At 45.2% G+C, this 24,307-nt stretch overlaps 1 protein-coding gene across 1 annotated transcript in view; it reads left to right on the forward strand.

The window, feature by feature from the left end:
- Positions 1-564: 564 nt before the first annotated feature.
- UACA (uveal autoantigen with coiled-coil domains and ankyrin repeats) overlaps positions 565-24,307 on the forward strand; it is a 31,466-nt gene continuing 7,723 nt past the window's right edge. Inside the window, 14 exon segments of the mRNA XM_086620551.1 lie at positions 565-621; positions 15,553-15,686; positions 16,153-16,241; positions 17,071-17,135; positions 18,061-18,118; positions 18,628-18,701; positions 18,804-18,910; positions 20,295-20,432; positions 20,434-20,474; positions 20,919-20,955; positions 21,511-21,532; positions 22,628-22,643; positions 22,646-22,734; positions 23,783-23,815. Of these exon segments, the coding sequence (XP_086476677.1) occupies positions 565-621; positions 15,553-15,686; positions 16,153-16,241; positions 17,071-17,135; positions 18,061-18,118; positions 18,628-18,701; positions 18,804-18,910; positions 20,295-20,432; positions 20,434-20,474; positions 20,919-20,955; positions 21,511-21,532; positions 22,628-22,643; positions 22,646-22,734; positions 23,783-23,815 (960 nt within the window).

Here is a 24,307-nt window from a genome sequence, read left to right on the forward strand (position 1 = left end):
AACGCCTCTTTTACTCAGAGAGAGGATGTTTGCAAGGACAGCCATCGCTTCGCATTCTCCGCTCCCGGCGCGCGCACTCCAGGCTCCCCCCCCCCCCCCCCGCCACCCACTCCCCCCGGTCCTCCCGCCTCCATCCAGCGAGCCCAGAGGGACGGCGGCGGCGGGGTGTTCCCGGCGGACGACACAGCCCAGCCCGACCCGACCCGAACCGATGAGGCGCCCGGCCGCGGCCGCCCTCTCTGTGGTGCCGCTGAGGGGCTGCCCCGGCGCCAGAGCGCCGCCCCGCCCGCAGCGCGCCCCCTGGCGAGCGGGCGACTCCGCTCCCACCCACGCCCCCCTCGGGCTGCCTTGAAACGAGGAAGTCCCTCCCTCCACGCTCCCTGCTGATTGGCCACGTCGCTCGCGCGGCTGGGCGGCGATTGGCTGCGGCTGCCGAGTGGGCGGGGCGGCGGGTTAGGGGTGCCGCGGCGGGCGGGGGCCGCCTCGTCCCGGCCGTGGCGGCGGCGGCGGGTGCGCGTGGCGGGGCTGGTGCCGGTGCCGCGCCCGCCCGCCCGGGGCCGCGCCATGAAGAGCCTCAAGTCCCGCCTGAAGAAGCACGAAGCGGTCATCGGGGGCAGCGCGGTGGGTGGCGGCGGGGCTGAACCGCGGGCAGCGGGGAGGGAGAGGCCCCCCCCCCCGGGGGGCGGGGGGCCCGCGGTGGCGGGCGGAGGGTCCGCGGGGCGGCGGGGGACAGGGAGCGCGGAGGAGCTGGGCTGACTCCGGGGCAGGGATTCTCTGGGATCCGGGGCAGTGAGCGCGCTGGGGCGGGTTGGAGCAGCGGCGCCCCGGGGGAGCGGGAGCTGGGTGGGCTTCAGCGGGCGGGGGGTCCGTGAGCCCCCGGGCCGGGGGTGTGCGGAGGCGCAGCTGAGAGGGGCTCGGAGCGCTGGTGGGGGGAAGCGGGGTGAGAACGCGCACTGCTGGTTCGGGCTGCGCTGCGCGGAAAGCGAGCCTGCAGCCGCGTGTCCCCGCTGCCCTCGGCTGTGCTGCCTGGCCCCGGCAGAAATCAGCAGCTTTTGACTTGTTCCGTACGAGCCCCGGGCCAGCGCTGAGCCCCGCCTGGCATCCCGCCCCGGGGCTAGCCGAGATGTGCGTGCTTGGCATCGTCGGTAGCTCGTTAGTAATTCCTGTGGCAAAGCTGGGGCGCTCATCCCAGCGCGCAGGAGGATTTGCTTAGGAAGTGGACAAAAAGCTTTCCAAGTGGCTAGTGGCTTTACGCAGTTGCGATTTCTCATCACCCAGTCTGGAAATACTGGGCCTGGGGGAGTTGCAGCCTCTGGAAACGAGGTCCCTTGGTGATGGTGCAATTGTCTGTGGTTTTTTTTATAGCTTTCAAAATTCAGGCTAGTGTTAACTGCCTTTAAATGGCTTTATTTGCTTTCATTTCTACTTCACTCCTCGCTGCAGGTGACTTTTGGTGAGAGATATCTTTGTAACTGAAGAAAGCTGTATTGGGAAAGTTCTTTGTGTGGTAAATATCTTTAGTTGTGACCATTCAGTAAATGCTTCCCTGGGAGTTTGCTGGGGCAGTCGGACTCCTAAGGTTATTGCTGTCTTCCTGCGCCGGTTTGCTCAACGTGCCGCATGGAATAGCGGAAAAGGGCAGGTTAATATGATACACTGACTTTTATCAGTCATCTGCTAAGATATTAGCTATCTTTAAAATACTCCTGCATGTTTGTCTTGGATCTGAAGTTATTACTTTAAAAATAATAGCTCATTTGAATGATATGTAGAGATTCAGGCTCGTAAACTGCTGACGGAATCGTCTGACAAAATGACAGCTCCGTGGGGAAGAGCACCACCGCGCCGAGCATCTCGCTGTGCGAAGGAGTGATTCACAGGTCTGTTACGATAATTTGTAGTGTGTAGGCTGGCACTGGCTTATGCTATTCATTACTTGTCCTATACTTTAGAACTGTTTGTTATTTCAAAGTAAGCATGCAATAATTAAGTTTCAGCAAACACTTACAGCATCTGCATTTGTTTTTGAATAGCCGAGGAGACTTTTCCCTTCCGTAGGTGAAGGCTCAACAAGCCTTCCTTTCAAAGTAGGTTCGAGCAGTCTTAATACCTCTGAGGGCTGAAGTTACTCCAGAATATGTGAAGGGAAATTACTTTCAGTGAGATCCTTTAAAAACTGGGGTTTGTACCCACGATGTCCTTATTTCCCCTGTTTATTACATATTTTGGTTACATTATCGCTCGCTCCACTGGCTAATCAAACACCAACTTGTCACCTTCTGTATGGGACGGTGGGCAAAAATCCATCTGCATGGGTGGGTGTTAGTAGTGAGGCTGAAGTGGGGGATGACTGGGCAAAGCTGAGTCTCTGTTCCTAACTGCTGGGAAGGAGGGGAAGTGGGTGGGAATCCTGCCAGGCTGAGCTTTATAGATCGTGCTTGAATGGAGAGTGAAAGGGTTGCCTGTTTGAGTAACTTCATCCCTCTCTCCTGTCCCCACCCAGTGCTATTTCCTGGGGGGCGGGGAGAAACTTAATCCCTTCATCATGCTTCTGAAAACTTTCCTCCAGGTTAAGGCAACAGTTACATGTCCTCTGTCTTCTGATGGTGATCTTTTGGAAATGGCTTTATTACCTGTCTGGGGATAGACAGAAGCCATGAAAAGCAGCAGAAAGTAAAAATGATAGTTATTACCAGTTCCATAATTATCCAGAATGTTTTGTCTGAAAACGGAATTATCTGGTTTTGCCAGCTCCCGCTGGTTGGTGATGCTTGGAAAGTAATCTGAGCAGCCTGCTCAGTAACTTCAGTGCTCTGAATAGTGAGACAAATGCCACCTGCAGTAGCGTAGGCTGGAAGCTTTGAGACCAGACTCTGTGGAGCACGAAGCCTTGAGGGCATGCTCCCCATTTCCAGTCGGAGATGGATTCACCAACGTTAACAAGATAGGTTTTAATTAACGTGGTCCGTGCTGCTGGGGTGAGGGTGACAGCACGCACTGTTTGTGTTTCTGAGATCCCAGAACACATGCTGATACTGGGAGTGTGTGTTTGTGATGTAGTTGGTGTTTAGGAACTGTGTTCTTCCTGTAAAGTTAGAGCTTCTGTGTGCACAAGCAGCAAATATGAAATGCCCACTGTGGGGAGAGATCGGCTTCTTGTTCTACAAAGTTATTTTGTTTCGGACCTTTGCTAATTGACTTTCACTGGGGAGATTCTCACTGTTGGCCCCTGCGGGGGAAGGGTTGCCTACTTATTTCTTGAACACTTGGGAAATAGCTGTGGAGGTGCTCTGTTAAATTTGGGGTGCGTTATCTTATTAATGTGGGGTTTTGACATTTCTGTCCTTTGTGATGAGGTCTGGAGTTCAGGGAAGGGGCTCCTGGGCTGCTTGCCAGAGGATGGCTACTTACTGCTGTGAACCGTGGGGTTCTGTAGTGCTTTGAGCACAGCCGAAGCCGAGCCGCTGAGCAGCAGCAGGTCTGCATCTCTGGAGCTGTTTGCATCCTGGGATACGACATCAAACAGAGCTGGTGCGAGATGCACACGCGCTTCAGGAATCAGCAGCGCTGCCTGGAGCACCTGCAAGTGCTGAGAATGAGCAGAGGTAAAACCATGAGCAAACTTCGTCAATCCTTTCTCCTCTGGGAAAAGTGGCATTGGATTTTTTTTTTTTAATTAAGAGAAACTGAGCATCGTATATAATTAGCGGCAGCCATTGTGCAAGGAACAAAGGTAGGCATCTGAGCACTCGTGCTGGTATGAGGATCTGTGATTATTAAATTAATACCTGAACGAGTTCTGTAGTCAGTGACAGCTGAACTCGTTTAAGGTTACGTTAGCACTTTTTTCCCCGTGGAGACCGCCCAGTTCTCTTAAGTGGATGACTTTTCCTCTGTGTAAGGAGTGGAACTCTGTGGGCTGACCTGATACACAGTTAATTAAACAACTGCCACTTGCCCCGTCAGCAGCAGAGAACCTCTTGTTCTGATCTGACCCTTTTCAGTAATGGGATGGAAGAATACTGTCTGTCTGAATTTGCTAATTAATCGGCAGCACTGTATCCTTGTACGTACAGCAGAATAACTGTTAAAAATGGTTTGTAGCACAAATGTGCTGTAGAATGCATGTTAATAAGTGAAGGAATGAAGTGAAAAAGGCTTTTGGCAACCTAGTTTTAAGTGATGATTCAAGATCACTTCTGTGTTTAACTTATTAAAGAACTTCTGCTGCTGGTGGTACACATCAGTTCGTAAACAAACAAGGTTTTCATGGAGTTTCGTCAGGACTCTGCGACAAAACAGTTTTTGTCAGCCACACTGATCACAATGCTGTGAGCTATCAGCAGAATTTTTCCAGCATTGTTGCTCTTGGCCGGAGCAAAGCTGCTCCTCCCTCTCTCCAGCCCCCCTGGTGTCTGTAGTGGGCACCTAAGGTGACTTACAATGCCATCTTCAGGCAATGCAGCCAAGAAGCAGCAACACTGTGATATTCAAATGCCAAATCCTGCACCGACTGTGGTTATTCTTTAGAGTGTGTTTGGGTTCCAGGAAGCTTTATTAAGGCTTGTGCTAATGAGCGTGTTGCTTATAAAAATTTGTGATTCATTTGCATTTAGTTAAATAGAATTAGATGCTTGGTTGTGGTTGATGCTGAAGAAATGTGAGGTAAGTCAAGATCAGCAATTTGTGGTTCAGCAAAAGCTTTGTGGTGCAGCCTGTGTACAGGTGCATTGTAATTTTCAGGCTCCTTAATGAGGAGTATTTGTGAAGGCTTTATCATTTTGGAACGTAGCGATGAAAAATATTTTAAAATTGCAGGTACAGTGAGTGCCTGTGTGCAAGTTAAATGTCCTTAGTTGATTTGCAGACATACTTATGCAGATAAGGCTGGTTATCTGTTTTAAGTTCATCTGACCTTTTGCTCAGGCATGACTTCTAAGGTGCTTTGTCAGTATTTAAATATTAATATTTATTAGCAAGCAAATGCTTAAAATATCTGAGAGACTGATACTGTCTCCGTGTTTCCATGACTTCGTGGTGACCAAACAGGACCGAACCAGGCAGTGGGGTGGGATTGCCCTCTCCATGCAGACGTGCTTGAGGCTGCTTGCCTGCAGGATGGATGTAACAGTCATGCTGTGTTTCATCACCCCCTGATATTTCCTGGCGCTTTGTTCCTAATAAATGGAAGTGCACAGATCAATCGGTCCTCGCCTGAGAACTTGATTTCAGCCTAATGGTTTGCCTGAGCCCCGAGCAGGCAGTGTGCTGTGCTGCTCGTGGTGGCACATGGAGCCAGCTGGGCTCTGACCTTCCTGCTGCTTTCTCCCTGGTTCGAGGGGAGGTGGCTTCTCCTGGGCACTGTGGTTGCTGGGCTGCAGCAGGAGCCAGGCTGCCAGGGCTCCCCGTCTCTCCTTGCTTTCGTGGGGAAAGCCGTGATGCTCTCCGTGCTGCAAAAGGGTGTAGTGTTCTGTGATGTGAGTCCGGCCCCAGTTACCATGAAGTGCACTGAGCAGACTGGTGTCAAATGCTGCAGCTGCACCAGTTTGTTTCCAGAGTGCATACGGGGTTCTGATGGCTTTTGTCAGTGTCCCAGTTGGTCTGTACCTCGGGGCTGAGAATTTGAGGTTGTTTTAGCAGGACAGTGCGCTCCAGCTGTGTGTTGGCAAAGAGATACAAGGAAGTTGTGTTTAAAAACAAATGGAAAAGATTTTTATTTACTTATTTAGCAGACCTTGCCTCCTTCAGGAGCCGTACGCAGAGTTCTAACACTCCTGCTGTAGCTTGTGACGTTGTTGTTGATGGTGTGTTTTCCCCCCCTATCCCAGCCATGTGGAAGAGAGAAGCTGGCTATGCTCGTAGGCACGTGTCACTCCTTGGAGATAGAAATGTACTATTTGACACGGATTTAGAGCCCTTATGATGACTTTGAGAGGAATCGTTGACATGTCACATAGCTAGAAGTGATTTGAATACTTTCTCGATACTTATTAATCTGATCTCGATGGATATGCTCACTTGTAGCAGGAAGGAAATACCTTAAGAGTAGGGTCAAATCAGAAGTGTTTATGGTGAGGTTTTGGACGGTTACTGTTTGTTTTGCTTTAACCTGTTCGTTAGGAGACTGTTACCTGTATTAACTACAGCATGCAGTTACGTTTAGAAAAGCCACGCAGCAGCACCCCTGTGAACAGGAATCCTTGGCACGAGCGTTTCGAGCAGTGCAAAACCAAAGCGGTGCTGGGCAGGCGCTTGTTTTTGGTGGCTGTTCAGGCTAAGCCTTGCCCACTCTGTGGCATTCAGTGATTTTTTCCGTAGAGGGAGAAATTGCAGTAAATGAGGGGATAACATAACGTGCTGGGTGGAACAGGAACCCTGTGTTCAGGATGTCTGTTCTTCAGTTGCTTGGGCTCAACAGTACATCTTAGTCCTGCCGTTTTAAACTCCAGAAGGTTTGTGTGTGAGTACAGACATAACCTGATAAGCTTATAAAATAGAAAATGCCATGTCACATCCCCCCCCGTTGGAGCTAACCCTTTCCCAGACCTGGTATCTGCAGTAGTTTCTAGGCAATTGCAGATAAGCCAAAGTCCACAGGATGGATGGGTGGTAGCTGGTGTACATCTGTACTGCACCTGGTGCATATCTTTTAAAAAATAGTCTCAGTAGTTCTAACCTACCCTTTCGTTTGGTCAGTCTGTGCAGTCTTTAAATAAATCAAACTACTTCAAAAGCAATCGTCGTTTCGTGCCATAAAAAATCGCAGGGTGTGCCCGTTCAGACGTTGGTTTTTGATCACAAATGTACTCTGACCTCTGCAGAAGGAGCAGGAAAATTGAATGTGTGGGCTGATAGATGTGCCGAGCTGCTCTTCTCATCCGTGCTCGGCTCGAGACACACGTACAGGTCCCAACTGTCCTTGTCAGTGAGCGCCCGCCTTTCTCCGTGGGAAAACCCGTGAGACCTAAACTGGGAAACTCAATATCTTGTGACAAAGGTGGGCCTGAAATGAATAATTCTCAATCTTCTCGTTGACAAGAGTTATTCTATCTAATGGTCTTCCCAGACTTCAGAAACTGCAGTTTTAATTTTATAACTGCTTCCATAAAAGTATGACGTTGGTGGTTTTTGTCTGGATAATTTTTAGGACCGTTCCTGGTTTTGTGAGCACTTGCTGTGAGTGGTGATGGCAGATCTTTGATCTCAGTACGTCTTATCTGCTCATGTCACCCGCTGATGGCATTAGAGGAGGATGTGCCCCGCTGGGTTTTTCCTTAATGGGATTATCCGCCTAGCCCAGCAGTGACCAGGAGCTGGGCTCGCTTTCACAGGTTTATGTCAGCTTCGGGCTGAAAGGTTTAAGAAACTGCTTGGAATTACAGCTGGTGTTTCTGAGGTGAGCTAGATGGCTGCTAAAGGTTGTCCGTGTTTTATTTAAATAGGCTGTTTATTTATGCAGTTGGTGTTCTGCAGCTATGTAGGCAAAAGTGTTCAGGGACTCTGGGTGAGCATTTCCCAGTTCAGGGGGAAGTTTCCTGAGCAATACTTCTATTTAAGCAACAATTTTTTTCACTTCAGTATTAGGACCAGTATTTCCTGTGCCCCTGGCCCTGTGTTGTCTTTTTAAAAAGGTCGGTGCGTTCTCAAATGGCAATCGTGCCTCGGCGGATGTGCTCAGACCAGTGACCAGAAATCTCTCCTGGTGGGCTTTTTGCTGGCATGGAAAGTCTTGGAAGTTCCCTTCTGGCTGCTTGAATTTCACTCTGGAGAATGTTTTGATTGAGAAAAATCTCAGCAGAAGATCTGCTGGGATTAAAGGTTATGGATTGCTTTCCAAAGGCCTTCAGGGTTGGGATCTTCATTCGTCTGTCCTTTTTGGGTCCCTATAACCCCAGTAGTATTCTCTCCTCTTGTGTCTCGATCACTAATAGAGCATTTTCTTTCCTCAGAGTTCCTCAGTGGGGACGCTGGGGTGGGTGGTGGGGTGTGCAGTAACACTCTGCATGGCTTCAAGGATTCTACCTGCTTTTCTTTTTTTTATTTTTGGTTGAGAGGGAGAAGATGCCCAGTAGCTTCAAGCTCATATTCCTGAAGTTTGGTGCTGTTTGTTTATTGATATCCTATAACAGTAATAAACTTTAAAGGTGAACTTTGCTAGTTGCCTCTCAGGTTGTCAGCTGGGTACAAATATATATATTTATTTTTTGTAGCCTGTAGAACTACCCTTTCTGATAGCACCTCCTGGCTTTCATTGCCAGCAATGGTGTGCCCTGTCCACTACCTTTGGTGGCTGTAACATCTTCCTTTGCTCAGGAAATGAGAGTAGTTAATGTGAGTGCCAAATGTGCCCTGAGTGTCAATACCTGTAGTGGCCATCACTGATGCTCTCGCTGCTCTCATCTTTAAATACTTAATTGTAGTGATGGATGAGGACAGGCTTGGTTTTGAAGGCAGCAGTTTGAAAGCATCTCCTGTAAACTTTGAATACTCTGTGTGCTCTTCTTGGGAAACAACTGAGTGGTGATATTTACCTGCTGCCTGGATTGGTGCTGGTGGAGAGTATTGCAGTGTACAGGGTAGGAGGATATAGTAACGTTACGTGATGGTCCAAAGATAGCTACAAGATGAGAACTGCTGGTGGGTGGAGTAGCCTGAGTTCTGATCTGCTAAATGTCTGATGAGATCAGGGGGTTTTGGGTCAGAGAGAACAGGAGGAGATAATTGTTCATGCAACATGTGGTTAAGTCCTGCAGTTCCTTATCAAAGGGTGTTGGGGATGCTAAAAGCTTACCTGTCCTCAAGGGAAAACTGCATGAGTTAACAGAGCAATGAAGTCAGAATTATTGAGCGTGCAGGTAGAATCCCTCTACCCCAGGAAGCTGAAATCATCACTTGAAAGCTAGGAGAGCATTTGGAAAAGTATTCTGTGCTTGTTCAGTTTCTCTTCTTTTTCTGAGCATGCTGGTGTGAACTCTCTCTGCACCACTCTGAAGGTGTCACAGTACCAGATGGATGCAGGGAGCGCGTGCAGACACCCACCGTATCTACTCACTAAGCCCTCAGGCTGAGAGCATGCCAGATACAAGCTGGTAGGAACAACTACTGCTTTTGATCCTAGCCAGATGGGGAAGATGGGATACTGCCTTATCTTTGGAGACCTGGAGCTGGGCAGAATTCTTGGCAGGCTGAGCTCAGGAAAAACAGGTGCTCTGTTAACAGCAAGCGGGCAATATTGGCCTTAGCCAGGCATCTGTGTGTTGGGCAACTCAGCTCCTCCAGAGATCTGTAGTGCTGGTGTGTCTGATGATGGCCTTGGTTCCGAACAACCGAATCTGAACTGGGTTCCGAACTTCAGTGCCGCTGCAAGAAGGAAACACGAGCATGTTTCATGAGTTTGTACCCTTGGAGCTCTCTGAGACTCAGCTGCCTTGGAGAACAGTTCAATGGGTGTGAGTTTGTTGCTGAGCTGTGTTTACCGAAGCTAATCAGTGCTGCTGGAGCCAGGAAAGCTGTGTGTCCTGAGAATGCTGTCTGTGCTTAGTCTGAGCTGGGCAGGAGTGGGGAATCTGGTTTGGCAATCCGAAATCTTGTGGTCAAGACTGTCTTGGGAGGATCTTCAGCGTAAAGGGACTGTAGGATGAGTGCAGCTCACGAGTCATGAGGAATGTCTGCAGGCAGATAAAAATGGAGACAAGTAAATCCTTCAGGATAAATAAATCCAAGACTGTTCACCTAGAAAGCATAATCTTTCTTACAAGGTTTCTCACCAAACTGATTTCAGCTAAGTGTTGTGTGTGTTTTTTTTTTGCTGTTGCTGTCACTTCTGAAGTGTATTTTATTTTTTTCCTCCCAAACTGCTGTTTTAGCTCAGACAGGCTTGGGTCTGGTCAGCAATAACTTGAGATGCCATAGTCCATTGCACTTTTTTGGAGTGGCTTTGTCACGTGGATGCTAATTGCAGAGAAGTCTTGGAAGGTTCTTCTGAGAAAACCACGTTGTGCTGCGAGGCAAAGGGCTGGTGCTCGCTGCAAGCGATGTGGAATAGTTTAGAAGTTACTGGAGAGAGTGGGATTGTGCAGATGTGAGTGAGTGATTTTTTTTAACATCCTTTCCTGAGACGCCCCATTTGTTGGGTTTCTGCAGTCTCCTGTGTGTGTCCTCCAGGGTGGCGTGCGTGTGGCTCTTCTGGCTGCGCACTGTTTTCCCTTCTGCAGACAAAACAGTGCATGGCTTGGAATGTTGACCTGGCTCTCTAAGTATGGCACTCCGGAGAGCTCCATTTAGATTTAAAACTTGTGAGAGTCTGCATCTTCCTGCTGTTAATCATTATGCTGTCTATTTAATGTTTTGACAGCCTCTGTGACTCCTCTCGTTTGACATGTTGGGAGACAGGCTGGCAAGCAGCAGTAAGCTGAAACCAGGTTCTATTCAGAATGGGTTTCATCACTGTAAAAGAGATTTATTTTTTTTTTTAAAAGCAGAGGCATGTGTGTTTTCTAATTTAAAATCAGTTACATTTCTGTCAAAATAGGATCATGCATTCCATCTGCTCTGCAGTTGTAACTGTCTGAAGTCTGATCGTGAGTCTGGCTTTGTGGTGTGGTGGAATGGGAAAAAATTACTCCTGTGAGTATTTCAGTCCTGTGTTATTAGTGGCGATAAGTATGTCCTTCATTTAATGTCAGCGGACAGTTAATTTGACTAACGTGTTTGTTATTTTAAAGTGAGTGTTTGCATGTCGGCAGAACATAACAACACCGTAGTAAAGTTTCGTGCGTGCTTCTATCCTGAGTTAACACGGAATCTCGGGTGAGTTACTCAGGGCATGAGCATGCCCAGAATGTATTAATAGCTATCGCCTGGCTATCAAGTACTGGCTTATCAGAAAATAGATCTGGGCTGAGAGACTGTCTACGTATTGTTTACAAGATATTGGGATCTGGGCATATTACTTGTGAGGTCTGAGTCACTCTGGCAGTCTGTTGCAACGCAGAAAACAGGAGCTCGGCGAGGGTTTTCCTGGGACTGCTGGGAGGGAGGAAGAGGCTGAGCGGGCGGCTGGACCCGCGAAGGGCTTTGCCGGCCGGGCAGCCTCTGGCCAGGGGTAGCCCGTAGGTTTTTTAAGAGTATGAAGTCTGAAGATGATCCTGAAGATGGGGAGAATACACCTGGGGGTCCAAGCTAAGTGAAGGATGGAACCAGATGAATTCAGTGCAGTGGAGAGAGCACCTTTCCTGAAGCAGCTGGCTGGGACTCTGGCTGGGTGCTCTGGAGTTGCAGCAGTTTGTAGCTGGATGCGAGATAAACTGGTTGCTTCTGGCAGCAAGAAGCTGTGAGTTCCACCATGCCTTGTTGGTTTCTTGTGCAGCTAAAGACACAGTAGGTATCTTGGATTTCTTACCCATGGCAGTAGTTTGCAACTGCAGCAATGGAAAGATTGAAGTTTGTAAATGTTTGTAACCATTCCTTTTTAGTTAATGTGAGTTACAGCTGTCTTTAACAACTCCTCCTGTGAGGAGTTTTCTTTACATGTTAAATGCTCGGGTGACAATATTTGATTCAGTACATCGTAAGTACTTGGTATCCACTTCCGAAGTGTTACAGGCAAAGGAAAAAATATTTATATTAAGATGATAGTAATTTTTTTAAAAATACTCTTGTTAATCAGAAGACTTACAAAATAGGAGGAAAGAATGGCTGCTGAAGGGCTCTCTATGGATTGGAGTGAGTTTGTGCTAGCGAGTATAAACGAGTTTGAAACTCAGCAAGCCAAGCCCAGTTGCAAACGTGCAAGATGCGATCGCTTTCCTCTACGGATGTGAAATGTCATGCAAAAGGACTTGGAGGGAACAGAGCTTGAGCTCTGTGTGTATGTTTCTGAGGTATTTAAAAATAAACCATCAAACTTGCTTAATAAGGGAGCTTACAGCCGAGGAGGCTTTGCCAAGCTGCAGAGGAATACTGCTTCCCGGAGCTTTCCGTGGTGTCGGCAATGGGGACACTCCATTGTGCCAACGAGGCTGGCTCGGCTTTGGGCTAATGGATGTTTTATCGGATTGACAGCTGGCGCTGCCCTTTGGCAGTGTGGCACTAGTGGTGTAATTTCCTAGTTGTCCATTGTTTCGTGTGGCTTTTAGCAAGTATCCTACTGATAAGCCGTCTCCGAGTCTTCATGATTACTGTCATCTTGTTTATATTGTGAAAATGGGGAGTAAAGACAATGATTATTGCAGCTCCTTTATGCAAGTCATCGCACAGATGCGGATGTGGCAGTGGGTTTTGGGTTTTTCTTTTATGTCTCCTCTTTTAACTGGCAAACCCTGGCTCTGGAGCGAGGTGGACCTTGCGGCAGCTCTGGGCTCCGACCGTCTTTGAGAGCTGGCTAGTTGGCATTGGTGCCCTCCTTTGTGGATCTTATTACTTTACATCCTGAAAAATTTTAGTCTTTGCTAGTAAGGCAGTCTTAAAGAATGTAACTTTTTTAACATGAAGGTTACATACCTCTTGTTTTTTACCTAATGTTCTTGCTTTCACATGAAGAGTGCTAAAGCTTTTGCGTAGTGGGTTTGGTGCTTTAGGGAGGTGGAGGAGTGTATTGTCATGAACCCAACGTGAAGGATATGGGAGTGGTAGGTTACTTTCTCACTTAAAACGCCAAAAATTTCAGCTGCTCTGTTTTGGAAATCTTTAGATTTACCAGTTTTCATGTTCTGTTCAGTGAGATGTGAAACTTCCTGATCCACAGTGATAAGAAACTTTACACACCTGCACTCTGCTCTTACGAGTAAATTCTTTTTCTGTATAGAGTTAGATTTGACCATAATACTCCTTTATAACCCTTTTTCTTTTTTTAAAAGCTTCTTGAATATCAAGTCACCAGTGTCCAGCTTGGCCATGAGGCTTCTGTCACAGAACAGATTTCCTGAAAAGCGTAAAGCGATTCAGAAAGGATGATTTAGGCAATAAAGAGAACAGGCTCCATGTTTTGGGATGGGGTGCTTGGCCTGTGGCCTGAAACTCTAATTTGAAGGAAACATGGAAAAAGCGGGGGTGACAAATGTCTGAGACTGAATGCGTGGTGGTCTGTGTGTAACTTGTACTTTCGTTGGACTCTACCTTGCTTTGGTAACTGCAGATAATTTAAAGCTATAAATTCTGAATTTCTTTCTTCTACAGCTCAGTAGATGTTCATCTCTTGAAAATTAAACTTAGCTAAATCTTGACCCTTTGAACAGCCTGACAGAGTCAGGAAAAACTGTGTCCTGTTGCTATGTTTAGTGCATCCATTTGATGTTAAAATCTGAAGACTGCTTGGGACGTAGCGGAGCTGGTTCAGATCTGTTTTTAAGAATGGCCAAATTCAGCGAGTTGAATTAGGAGTACACTTCTGCACTGGTGTCATGTGTGTACCTGTGTTGCCTTGCAGCATTTCAGCATTTGGTTTGGTACCGTGCAGGGTTGGGATACGGCCCGGTGTCGGATCGGATCCGCTGCCATCCCCGGCTGCGTGCTGGTGCCTCTCCCTCCTCGGTACCTGGCTGCGGGCGGATCGGCTCAGCGAGCTGGTTCCGTGGCAGCTCTCCGTGGATGTTTTCTCACGGATCAGCCTGTTGGGCAGGTGCAGGGTGACCGTGCTCCCCTGGCCCGAGGCGCACGGAGCGGAGGGATGCTCCATCCCTGGAGACGTTCCAGGCCAGGTTGGACGAGGCCCTGAGCAACCTGATCTAGTTGGAGATATCCCTGTTCCTTGCAGGGGGGTTGGACTAGATGACCTTTGAAGGTCCCTTCCAGCCCTGACCATTCGATGATTCTATGATTCTATGCTTTTCCCGGCACCAGCCCGCGGTTACGTGGGGCGGGAAGCAGCATCACACTCTGCACTCCTGCGAGTGGATGAAAGAGTGTTTTGAGGAAAAGCAAGTTGTGTGAGTGGATAAGGTGAAAATAGGGACTCTGCTTTTTGCTTCTCCATTCTTTCATCCATTTTAGTTGTGCCTTGGATGCGAAAACCAGCGTAACTCTCAGTAAAGCTGCGAAGCTCAGCTGTTCTTCATAAATGTGAACTTGGTTTAGAGGGGCTAAACTTAGTACAGACTTCGTGTCTTGCTGACTGCTGAATTCATGAAAACTGAAGTCTGCTGTCGATTGCATCACATAATTGTCCTGTTCAAATATCTCTCAAAGCTTTGTCTCTCTGTTGAATTCTCTGGTACCTTTAATATATAAGGTTGATAGAGGGAAAATTGTAGCGGCGGTGTCTTATCTGCCCACTTCTGTATGAAACAGTTTTTAATGAATACTGAAAAGCTCGCACTGGAGATGATTACTTAGGCTGGAAGCTGTCAGCAGTACTATTTTGGACTGTTATTTGCAGTTCCTCACTTATCTGTTCCTTTGTGCTGCATCTTGTTTCTTAATTTTTAAGTTTTGAGACATGGACAGCTATTTTATATATATTTATGTATATATAAATGAAACTCTTGATTGTTTCATTTAGACTATGAAAATGATTGACAATAAAATGAACAAAAAACCTCCAGTTTTCATATAATTAATGGAGTTAATTGACTTGCTGAAGCGAGAGAAGAGTTGATGTGCCTTCTCTAAAGGCATGAGGCTGAGACAGCTTTTCAGATATATAGGTGCTGCACAGAAAAGGAAGGGGGGTTCTTAGTGTGTAGTGATTAAAATGTGATAACTAGGCATCAGGAAAAATGTTCTATGATATGATTAGTGAAGGACTGAACTGCAGGTCTCCTTGGATGCTCTACCCCTTCCTTCAGTGGAGCTTTTGAGAGTTAAACAAGACCAGGACAAGCCACATAGATACAGCTGATCTTGTGTGAGGTTCCCTGCCTGCATGACCTTCGAAGTCCCTTCTAGACATGCTGGGATGCTTTTGAGATACTACAAGTTGCTATTCTATACAGTGTGTATGTGTACAAGTACACATGGTAGCCCTTCCTGCGTTGTGCGAAGTCCTTGGTTTATCGCAGCCCTCAGCAGTTTTTTGAGTTTATTAATCAACCACTGTGGGAGGAGAGACTTTTTTTCTGGTGAGGATGGAAGTATCTGTGATGAGAGAAGAGGAAAGTAAGATGCAGTGAAAAGAAAGCTGTCCTGGCAGCCTCACGTGACAGATCGAGGGGCCAGAAGGAGATGTGTAAAGGCAACCTGATATGAGAAACCATCTGAAAACTTTATTTGAAGATGAGGATAGGGAACTACCATGTGGGGCTTCAGTTTTACCTATTGGAACAAAGCAGAATGAGAGGAAGACCAAAGAGGTTTGATCCTAAAGGTCTCTTTTAGGACCAAAGTGCTGAACCGAACTGTCTTGGAGTACTGCATATGATAACAGCCTGGCTGAAATGCTGCAGTGATGTTACACATCAATAACTAAACATTGATAGGTACAACTCTATCTGTAAACCACGGTGTTTTTTTTGTTGTATCCTCCCAAATGCATGATTCAGCCTTTTATTGCAGTTCCTTTAGTAGATCAGTAGTGTACCATAAGCTGACTGGCTTTTCTAATTCTCTCTTACACAGCTGAACACAGACTGGAACAAATATGATGACAGGTTAATGAAAGCAGCTGAAAGGGGTGATGTGGAAAAGGTTTCATCAATCCTTGCCAAAAAAGGAGTCAGTCCTACTAAACTGGATGTGGAAGGGAGATCTGCGTAAGTAACTTCCAATACTACAATAGTGGTTACTCAATTCGAAATCTTGCAGCTGTTCTAAAAACTTTTTAAATATAAATCTGTTATGCCTCATGTTAGATTCAGGCTCACCTAAACTGGAATACCAGATAGCTAGAATGTCAAAGTCTCATAAACAATCTTCACTTCAAGGTGAAGATCAGTATTTAAATACTTGCTCTTGCCAGATTTGAATGTTAAAGAGAAATGGAAAGCATATTGGTGGCTCACTGGCTCAAGGTAAAGAGTGATTACTTCTCCAGAAAGCTGTCTTGTTCCTTAAAGTAAAATCTGCAAAACTCTTAGCTGGATTTGGATGCTCTCCAAAGCTGAATTTGTGCTGTGTAGTGCTCTCGTATGCAGCTGTTTGCTTTGACTTTCCTGATTAATATTACTGCTTTTGTGTCTCAAACAGCTGTGCTTAAGCAAGGTGTGTTTTGGTTTTTAGATTCCATGTTGTAGCATCAAAGGGAAACCTGGATTGTTTGAACACCATCCTTGTTCACGGAGTTGATATCACAGCCACTGATGCTGCAGGTAGGCTTCCTCAGCTGTCCCTGTGCAACTTGCCAAAGTTCTCAGCTTGGTTTTTATTTGGAGTGGGATTAAGCTAAACTATAGGACAGATGTTCTTCCTTTCCATGGATTTGCCTGTGGCTGGCAAAAAAAAAAAATCTGTGTGACTCGTTGCTGAAATTAGAGGAAACTTGTCGTGTCCAGTAGTGTAAGGTCGTGAACACCCCTGACATGCAGCAGAACTTGTGGACTTTGGCTTTGTGCTGCTGTAACTGTGTTATAGTCTCTTCCAGGCTCAGTAAGATCAGTATTTCTGGTGGAGAAATAAAAGCATAAGAACTGTTTCAAATGAATTTGTGTTCATTTGAATCCTAAGTGGATTTCACTTGAGGTTGATTTCACTAGTCGTGGACTGGGCTCTTTGGTTGCAGTTTGTCTAAAACAAAAAAGACTTTAGCAAATAGTGAAGGATGTTTGAGAGAGACGACTTATAGTACTGGCAGAATTAAGGAAAAACCTGACCATTGTATTTAAGATGATGTGGATGTTGATCTCAACTGCCTCTTGGGAAATCAATCGATCAGTCTAATAACACACACATATCTTGATGCTTCATGCATCTAACGCACGAGCAGTGATGGAGCATATGGAATTATGGAGGAGGCAGAAGGCGTTTTTTTGTTGAGACGAGATTAACTGTGCTAATGCTTTAGTGAAGCGCCAATTAATTTCTGATGAATTAGCATTATGTGGCTGGTAATAGCTGAGAAACAGCATAGGTGTGAGTTGGTGTGGTGTTTCTAAAGGCATGGTCAAAGCATCCTGAATTGATGTTGATGTCTCGTTCTAGGTAGAAACGCGTTGCACCTGGCTGCAAAGTACGGACATGCTTTGTGTTTGCAGAAGCTGTTACAGGTACTGAAAAATACAACTCGCCCTGTGTTACGTTTTTGATTCTTGAGAGGAGATAATGCTCTTAAATGTACTGACTCAAAATTGAGATACGCCGCTCTTTTCCTTTTTTTTTTTTTTGGAAGAATGTAATTTAAAAAAAAATGGGGGAAAAGGCCTTTTTGTGTTAAATAACAGGGTGTGGCTGAGTGCTAAAATCAGAAAAATAAACATCTTTTAATGTCTTCACTTAGACAATCAAGTGAAGTTGCAGTTGTCTTAAAGAAAATGGAATTGAATATCTTCTAAAGACCAGTGCTCCTTTTCTGAATACATGTGCTTTTGGGAACGGTAACACTGAAAAGTCTGCTCAAGAGTGGTGTGTTCTTCCAAAGATGGGCAATTGTGTCCAGTCGTCTTTCATGAATGAAACAATACTTTGTGAGGGGTTGTCTTGGGCTTGTTTGTGTGATTGTTACTTTACCTTCCGTTACTCCTGTTGAGTTCATGCTCATTTGAACCTTTTTCAGCTTTTAATGTTTTTTTCACCTTCTGGTTGCTTGATGCGTGTCTGGTACGTTCTCTGCGGAGTGCCAGAACTAGCAGTGATACTGGCAGGGAAGGAGTGGTGACAAATAGTGGAGAATCTGAGCTGTAGTGAACAAACGTTTGAAAGTGTTTGTGAAAATAGTGTTTTAATTAATTGTGTGATTTCTTTGCGCAGTCTTAGTTGGCTTCTACAGCTTTTGATCAATGTGTTTAAAGGTCTGTACGTATGGCTCTTTCTTTCACGTATGTCAGTATACTTGTAAGCTACAACTGTGTTTTTTTTTCCTGTGACTTTTTTCAAAGTCACTCTTTGTTGCTTTAATTCCAACCTCACCACATTTCGTGTTTTGTAAGTGTAATCTGAATCCTAATTGATAACTGAGGTTACTTATTTTAACAGTACAATTGTCCAACGGAGAATGTGGATCTTCAAGGAAGAACCGCTCTTCATGATGCAGGTAAAAGGTTTTTGCTTTTCTGGTAGCTGTAGTATGAAATCTAGATTTAAATAATGGATTAATTTTCAGGTGGGCTGAATTTTTCTCTGTTAATTTTGGTCACTGTAGTAGGAGAAAATGTTTTACATCGTCACAATATTCGTCCGCAATAGCAAACTCGTTAACAGACTTGGCAGAGGCTGTAGGTCTGAAAGTTTCTTCTGATAACCATGAATTGTTTAGTAAAATCTCAAGCAAGTATCACGAGCAGTGTTTTAGAGCAATGATCTTAGGGTAAGATACCTTTGCTCTGGATTGTCTGAATCCTCGTTACGCTGTGGAGTACCTGGAACAGTCGTGTTTGATTTCTTTCTTTTCAGATTGTGTGAGAACTAAGCCGTAGAGCCTTGTCATGCTCTAATTTAGTTGCATGAATTTTTGTGAAACAAATACACCCAAGGAAGTGTTTGACATTTCACAAAGACTGTTTTCAGCAGTATATAACTTGCTCTTTCTTTTTCTCTTGAAAGCTATGTCAGACTGTTCCTCTAGCATACAAACTACTGTGGATCATGGGGCCTCAGTGAATTCAAAGATGGAGTAAGTTGCTGCTTACAGCTCTTTCCTGTACAAACTCTCTTGGAGTTCTTACACTTTCTCTGCTTTCTCTCCCTTTACTTATTTCTTTCCCCCTTCCTCTCTTCAGGATGGGAGGACACCACTAGTGCTGGCCACTCAGATGTGTCGTCCCACAGTCTGTCAGCTTCTGATAGACAGAGGAGCAGATGTTAATGCCAGGGACAAACAAAACAGGTAAGGGTGCAGAGTGGTGTCGGAACACCTGCGGACTTAAGAGGGTAGAAAGCTGCCCTTGGCTTTCAGGCTACAGAATGGTGCTGCTTTTGGCTGGGGCAGAGTTACTTTGCTTCCCAGTAGCTAGTGTGGGGCTGGTTTGGATTGGTGCTGATAACGCAGGGATGTCTCGGTTATTGCTGAGCAGTGATTACACAGTCAGGCCTTTTCTGCTCCCAACCCTAACCTGAGCAGGCTGGGGGGAGACAGAAGAAGCTGGGAGGGGACACAGCCAAGACAGCTGACCAAGGGATATTCCATACCGTATGGCATCATGCTCAGCAGATAAATCGGGGGAAGGAGGAAGCGGGGGATGTTGTGGAGTGATGGTGTTTCTCTTCCCAAGTAACCTGTTAGGCACGATGGAGCCCTGCTTCCCGGCGGTGGCTGAGCACCTGGAAAGCAGTGAATGATTCCTTGTTTTGCTTTGCTTGCACGCAGGGCTTTTGCTCTACCTGTTAACTGTCTTCATCTCAACCCATGAGTTCTCTTACTTTACCCTTCTGATTCTGCCCCCCATCCCTCCGGGGGTGGTGAGCGAGCAGCTGCCTGGTTGCTTAGTTGCTGGCTGGGTTTAAACCATGACAAGAACAAATATGCTCAAGCCAGTGGAAAAGAACCTGGGATTTAATTTGGAAGTAGTTGTGCTGATTCAATACTGTCGATAAGTGTGGCCTTTTTCAATTGCGTGTTCTTGCATCTAAAATACATACAGGCTTGTTACTGACAGCAGAGAAACTGCACATGGTTACTTTCAGGGTTTTTCTATCCAAAGCTGCTTCTTGCACCCTTTGGGATCAATATGCAAAAGGGCTTTCCGTTTGTAGCTGCTACTTCTGCCAGTTATTCCTGGAGAGCGGCTTCGTTGTGGCCAAAGGACGTGAGCTGCTGTGGGACAAAGCCTGGGTACTTGCATTGCACGTTCTGAAGCTGGCAGGTGTTGGAAGGCATTGCAGGGCTCCCAAGGCATTGCCAGGGCTCCCAAGCACTTGCCCAAACTCTGTCTAAACTTTTTGTCGCATGTTTGTCGTGTCTATTGATGTTTGTACGTAAATAGAGAGCAAGCCAGAAGTCATGTGAGCTCTCAAAAACTGGGGTGGCTCTCTCAGAGGCAGTAGGCTTATGCTGGGTTTCGTGGAAGTACTGTTGTTACAGTGTTTTTGTTTGCTTTTTAACAGATATTTAAACATTGACTAAATGACTCTTTAAAGCTTAGTTTCCTCTCTTGGTAGAGGACAGATTCCTTGCCTCAAGTTTCCGTGGTTGGACATAAGCTTACAAAGGATGATTTCTGTAAGTGGTTGCTCCGTGAGTCTCTGAATGCCATCTCTCTTCCCATCCCCAGGACTGCCTTGATGTTAGGCTGTGAGTACGGCTGCAAGGACGCAGTGGAAGTTTTGCTCAAAAATGGTGCAGATGTTAGCTTGACTGATGGCCTTGGTCATGACTGTGCTTACTATGCCAGAATTGGTGACATATTGACATTTTGGCTTGATAAAAGCTGCCGTTGAGGATTCCAGCAGAGGTATGAAGAATGTGACTTATAGCAGTTGGCTCTTGTTCTTTCATTTGAATTGTGTATCTTCCCACCGCTCTGTCTTCAGGAACTGTTTTGGAGGACAGCTGTAGTCATTTGAACAAAAAGGTGATAAACTGCCTGTTTGGGAGAGGAAAGAAGGCTTTTGTTTCTGTTTGCTTCTCATAAAGCTTTAAGGTTAATGCAGGCTCTGCTGCCTCAAGGTGTTAACCTTGCTGAACCTGGCATTGCAGTATCCATCGTAAGAGTTATTTAGTCTTATTTGTGGAAAAACTTTGTGGTTTTGAATGTTTCCATATCTGATTAACTGAGGATGGTAACTATTTCTTGAAACGTCCTCCCAAGGTTGAAACTTGACAGAATTAGTTGACTGTGTTGCATGAGTCTGACTGAATTCACTTTTTAACTACCTTTTATTGTGGTGCTTTTTAGGAAGAGACACCATGAAGAAAGGCAGCCTGAACAAAAGGTAAGGCTGCTGATACTACATACCTCCCAAGGCAGTATATTGCTGGTATTGTTGAGAGGGTGATTAAATTGTCTTATGATGCAAAATTAGTTCAGTATTTTTTGAATTAACTTCATATGTAGCTGAGAAGATTCCCTCTGTAATCAGATGGTGTTCTATTTCCATTTGAAAAATACTCGATGATGTGCATATTCGGATTAGAGTTTTGACAAGCATCCCATTTACTGTCTGGGTGAGATCATGAGTGACCTCTTACTGAGAAGCAATCTGTCAAATATGAATGTTGGTAGAATTGTCCCTCAGAGGGAGCTGGAATGGAGGCTGGGAGCAGCCCACTCTGTCCCCCCACCCTGAAATGTATGTCTGCAGAACACAACAGGAACAGAAATTAATGCTTAACTGTTGCAATAACAGATCAGTAACATGTCACAGAAGTGGAACCGGCTGCATGCACAGGAGGAGGCGAATGTCATGCTGTATCAGAAGAACATAATGCTCAGGTAAGTGAGCAGGATTTCTGTGACCCTGCGTGTTCCTGTGTGCGTGATGAACCAGATGTGCTAAAGACCAGATGGCTGTAAGTAGGCGTTAGCGATTCCGTTGAGAAAGGTCAATATGCTGTTTGCATAAAACTGAATTGAAGACTATCTAATGCAGCAGTTATGCAGATAAGCTGTAAAGTGTTCAGGAAAAAAAAAATACTTGTCTTTGTAATAAATAGTTGCAAGTCTCTTCATGTCTTAACTTTTCTTATCTCGTAACCTTCTATCTACTACTTTGCTTGCAATGAAATCATAGGGTCACAAACCAGGAAGACTGATTTTTTTTTTTTTTTTTTTTAACATTCTCGAGATGTATAAGTGTCTTACTAAAAGTAACCTGGTGTCATAGTTGTTCTAATAACCAATATTAACTTTCTCATCTCATTACTATGTCATTACAGTTTTCAAAAAGGTAAACAACGTTTTAAGCTATGGGGAACAAACCACTGGGAAATTGAGGCCTTCGTTCTGAAATGCTTTGTAATAAAAGGATAAAGATCTCTAATGCACCTTCTCTGGGTTGAGCTAAAGTAGTTACCACAGTTCAGAAGGCGATTATCAGGCAAGAGTTGAACATGCTTTCTTGTTTGCATGTGAGCACTGGACTGGTTGGCAGCACAGAGACCTACCGTTCTCGTGTTGGGTTTGTTGTGCGGTACTGGGCGATTCGTGTGGCTGCTGGGACAGTTGGCACGTTTAAAGGTTGCTGTGCTTCATGCCAGTGAGGCTTTTTCGTGACACCTTTGGCTGCAGTGGTTGGGTTTCAGGAGCTGTTTTGACATCAGTTATTTTCACCTGTTAACAAACAGCAGGTAAAGCAGCTTCTGAGTGCTGTCAGCATTGGATACAGTCGTACTCTGCTCATGCTTTCAAAACCGTATGTCACCTATATGAGAGAGAGCTATCTAGAGCTGAAAAGCTTGAAGGACTCTGGAGCTTGTGCTTATGTAAACCTTCAGAATGCAACAGACCTGGAATAAGGCCACAAAATTGTCAGGGGACTTGTCAGGCAAGGCTTGTTGTCTTTAATGACTTAAGATTGTGGTTCAGGTTCTTTTAGATTTCTCAGTCTGTGTGTAATTCAGAGGTGTTTTGTTTTTTTTTTTTAATTTACATTTTTTTTCTTTAAGGAATTGGAGTTGGAAAATCAGATTTGAAAGATCGGATGAGAGAAGTGCAAGAGGAGCAGAGGATGCTGCTGGGTAGAATCAGTGGGCTGCAGCTACAGTTGAATGAGGTAAACCCAGTACTGGAGTAACCACCTGCTGCTGACGGTGAAGGCTGGTGGCAGTGGAAAGGGAAGCACGTGTAGTAGACACAGGCTTCACTGCTTTCCTGTGAATTACTTCTGTATGTGTCACTGTCATCTGCTGCTGCAGAAGCCTTTGGTCTTGTAGTAATGGTCAAAGTGCGAGGAGCCGTGTTAGTGTCCTTCACTGGTACTCGTACGTGTGAGCAGCAGCATCTATGGCTGTCCTCTGCAGTGTGACAGGAACCATGAGGTGTTCTGGGATGTCGTAATTTGGGCAGTAAACTTCTCCTGCACAATTAAATATACGTGTTGGTGTCAGTACTTTATCACAGCTTGTTTTTCAGCTGTATTGTAAGTGGAAACAGAAGATCTTCAGTTGGCAAAATCGGAAACAAGGGTTTCAACTGGGAATTTCTCACCCAAATTTGAAGCCCTGTTTTGAAAAAAGTTCCCCCTTCCTAGAGGTCTAAATGACCAGTACAATTGTGGAAGAAAATAAAAACCAAGACTTTTTTTTTTTTGCTTTGTGGAGGCTCATGTTTGCTCTTTCACTGTATTTTTGCAGAGGTATGTTTCAAAAGTGTGTGCAGCTTCCCCTAAATGTAGCACATGGATAGAAATAGTATTTTTTCTCATAATCATTGGCTTGTCTGCACTTCTCTTAAGCATTACCTGTGTAAAACAAACAAATTAAAACCACATATTAACTCCTTAATAGTCACTTTACGAAAATCAGCAAACTTCTACTGAAAAACCACTCTTCTGCCTCAGTAGTGTGTGGTCTAGAGAACTGGAAAAGTATTCCAGCTTCCTAGTATGCATGTCAAGAGACATGGCTCTGTCAAATGTCCTTAGCTTTGTTTGTTTTTATCTCACTTGCCAGAGGTTAGGTGGTAAATGGAAGGGGAACAGTCAGAAGCATGTAGCATTAGAAACTGGGGTAGACCTGTCAACTAATAAACTTGTGTATAAGCCCCTTAAACATTATTGAAAAAATGATTTGTGGGGGGATTTTTTTTTGTTATTTTTGCAGGAGCAAATGTTTGCAGATGATCTTGAAAATGAGGTATGATGCATCACTGTAAAGTGTAATAGAACTAAGAAATAAGGGAAGCGACTATCATATTTCAGTAATGGTATTTAAAACTATAGAGAAAAGAAAAGCTATCTATAAATGCTAAATGAAATAGCTGATATGTACTCAGTTTATACAGCTGTACCGCGTTTATGTTCCTACAAATAATATACATAATCCCTATGGCACCTTTAAAACAGTCTTAATGTTGTAAGTATCTCTTTAGCGACTTTCAGTATTGCAAGGCTAATAAATGCAAATAAACTAAAGAACAGCAAATTATGTTGGTGCATGTTCCCTTGACTTAACCTTCAAGACTCCTTGTAGAGGAGCAGTGTTGTAGAAGAACTTCAGAATCAAAAATTTAGGTATTCTTTCAGCACTGATTTTGGTTGAAGTTCTCCCTAAACTTTTTTTAAAAGTTACTTGAGATCTTATAAATCTGGCCATTCTTATGGCTTTGGCAATTTGTCACTCTTTCTC

This window comes from Tauraco erythrolophus, chromosome 14 (assembly GCF_009769465.1).
Source record: "Tauraco erythrolophus isolate bTauEry1 chromosome 14, bTauEry1.pri, whole genome shotgun sequence".
NCBI classification, from domain to species: domain Eukaryota; kingdom Metazoa; phylum Chordata; class Aves; order Musophagiformes; family Musophagidae; genus Tauraco; species Tauraco erythrolophus.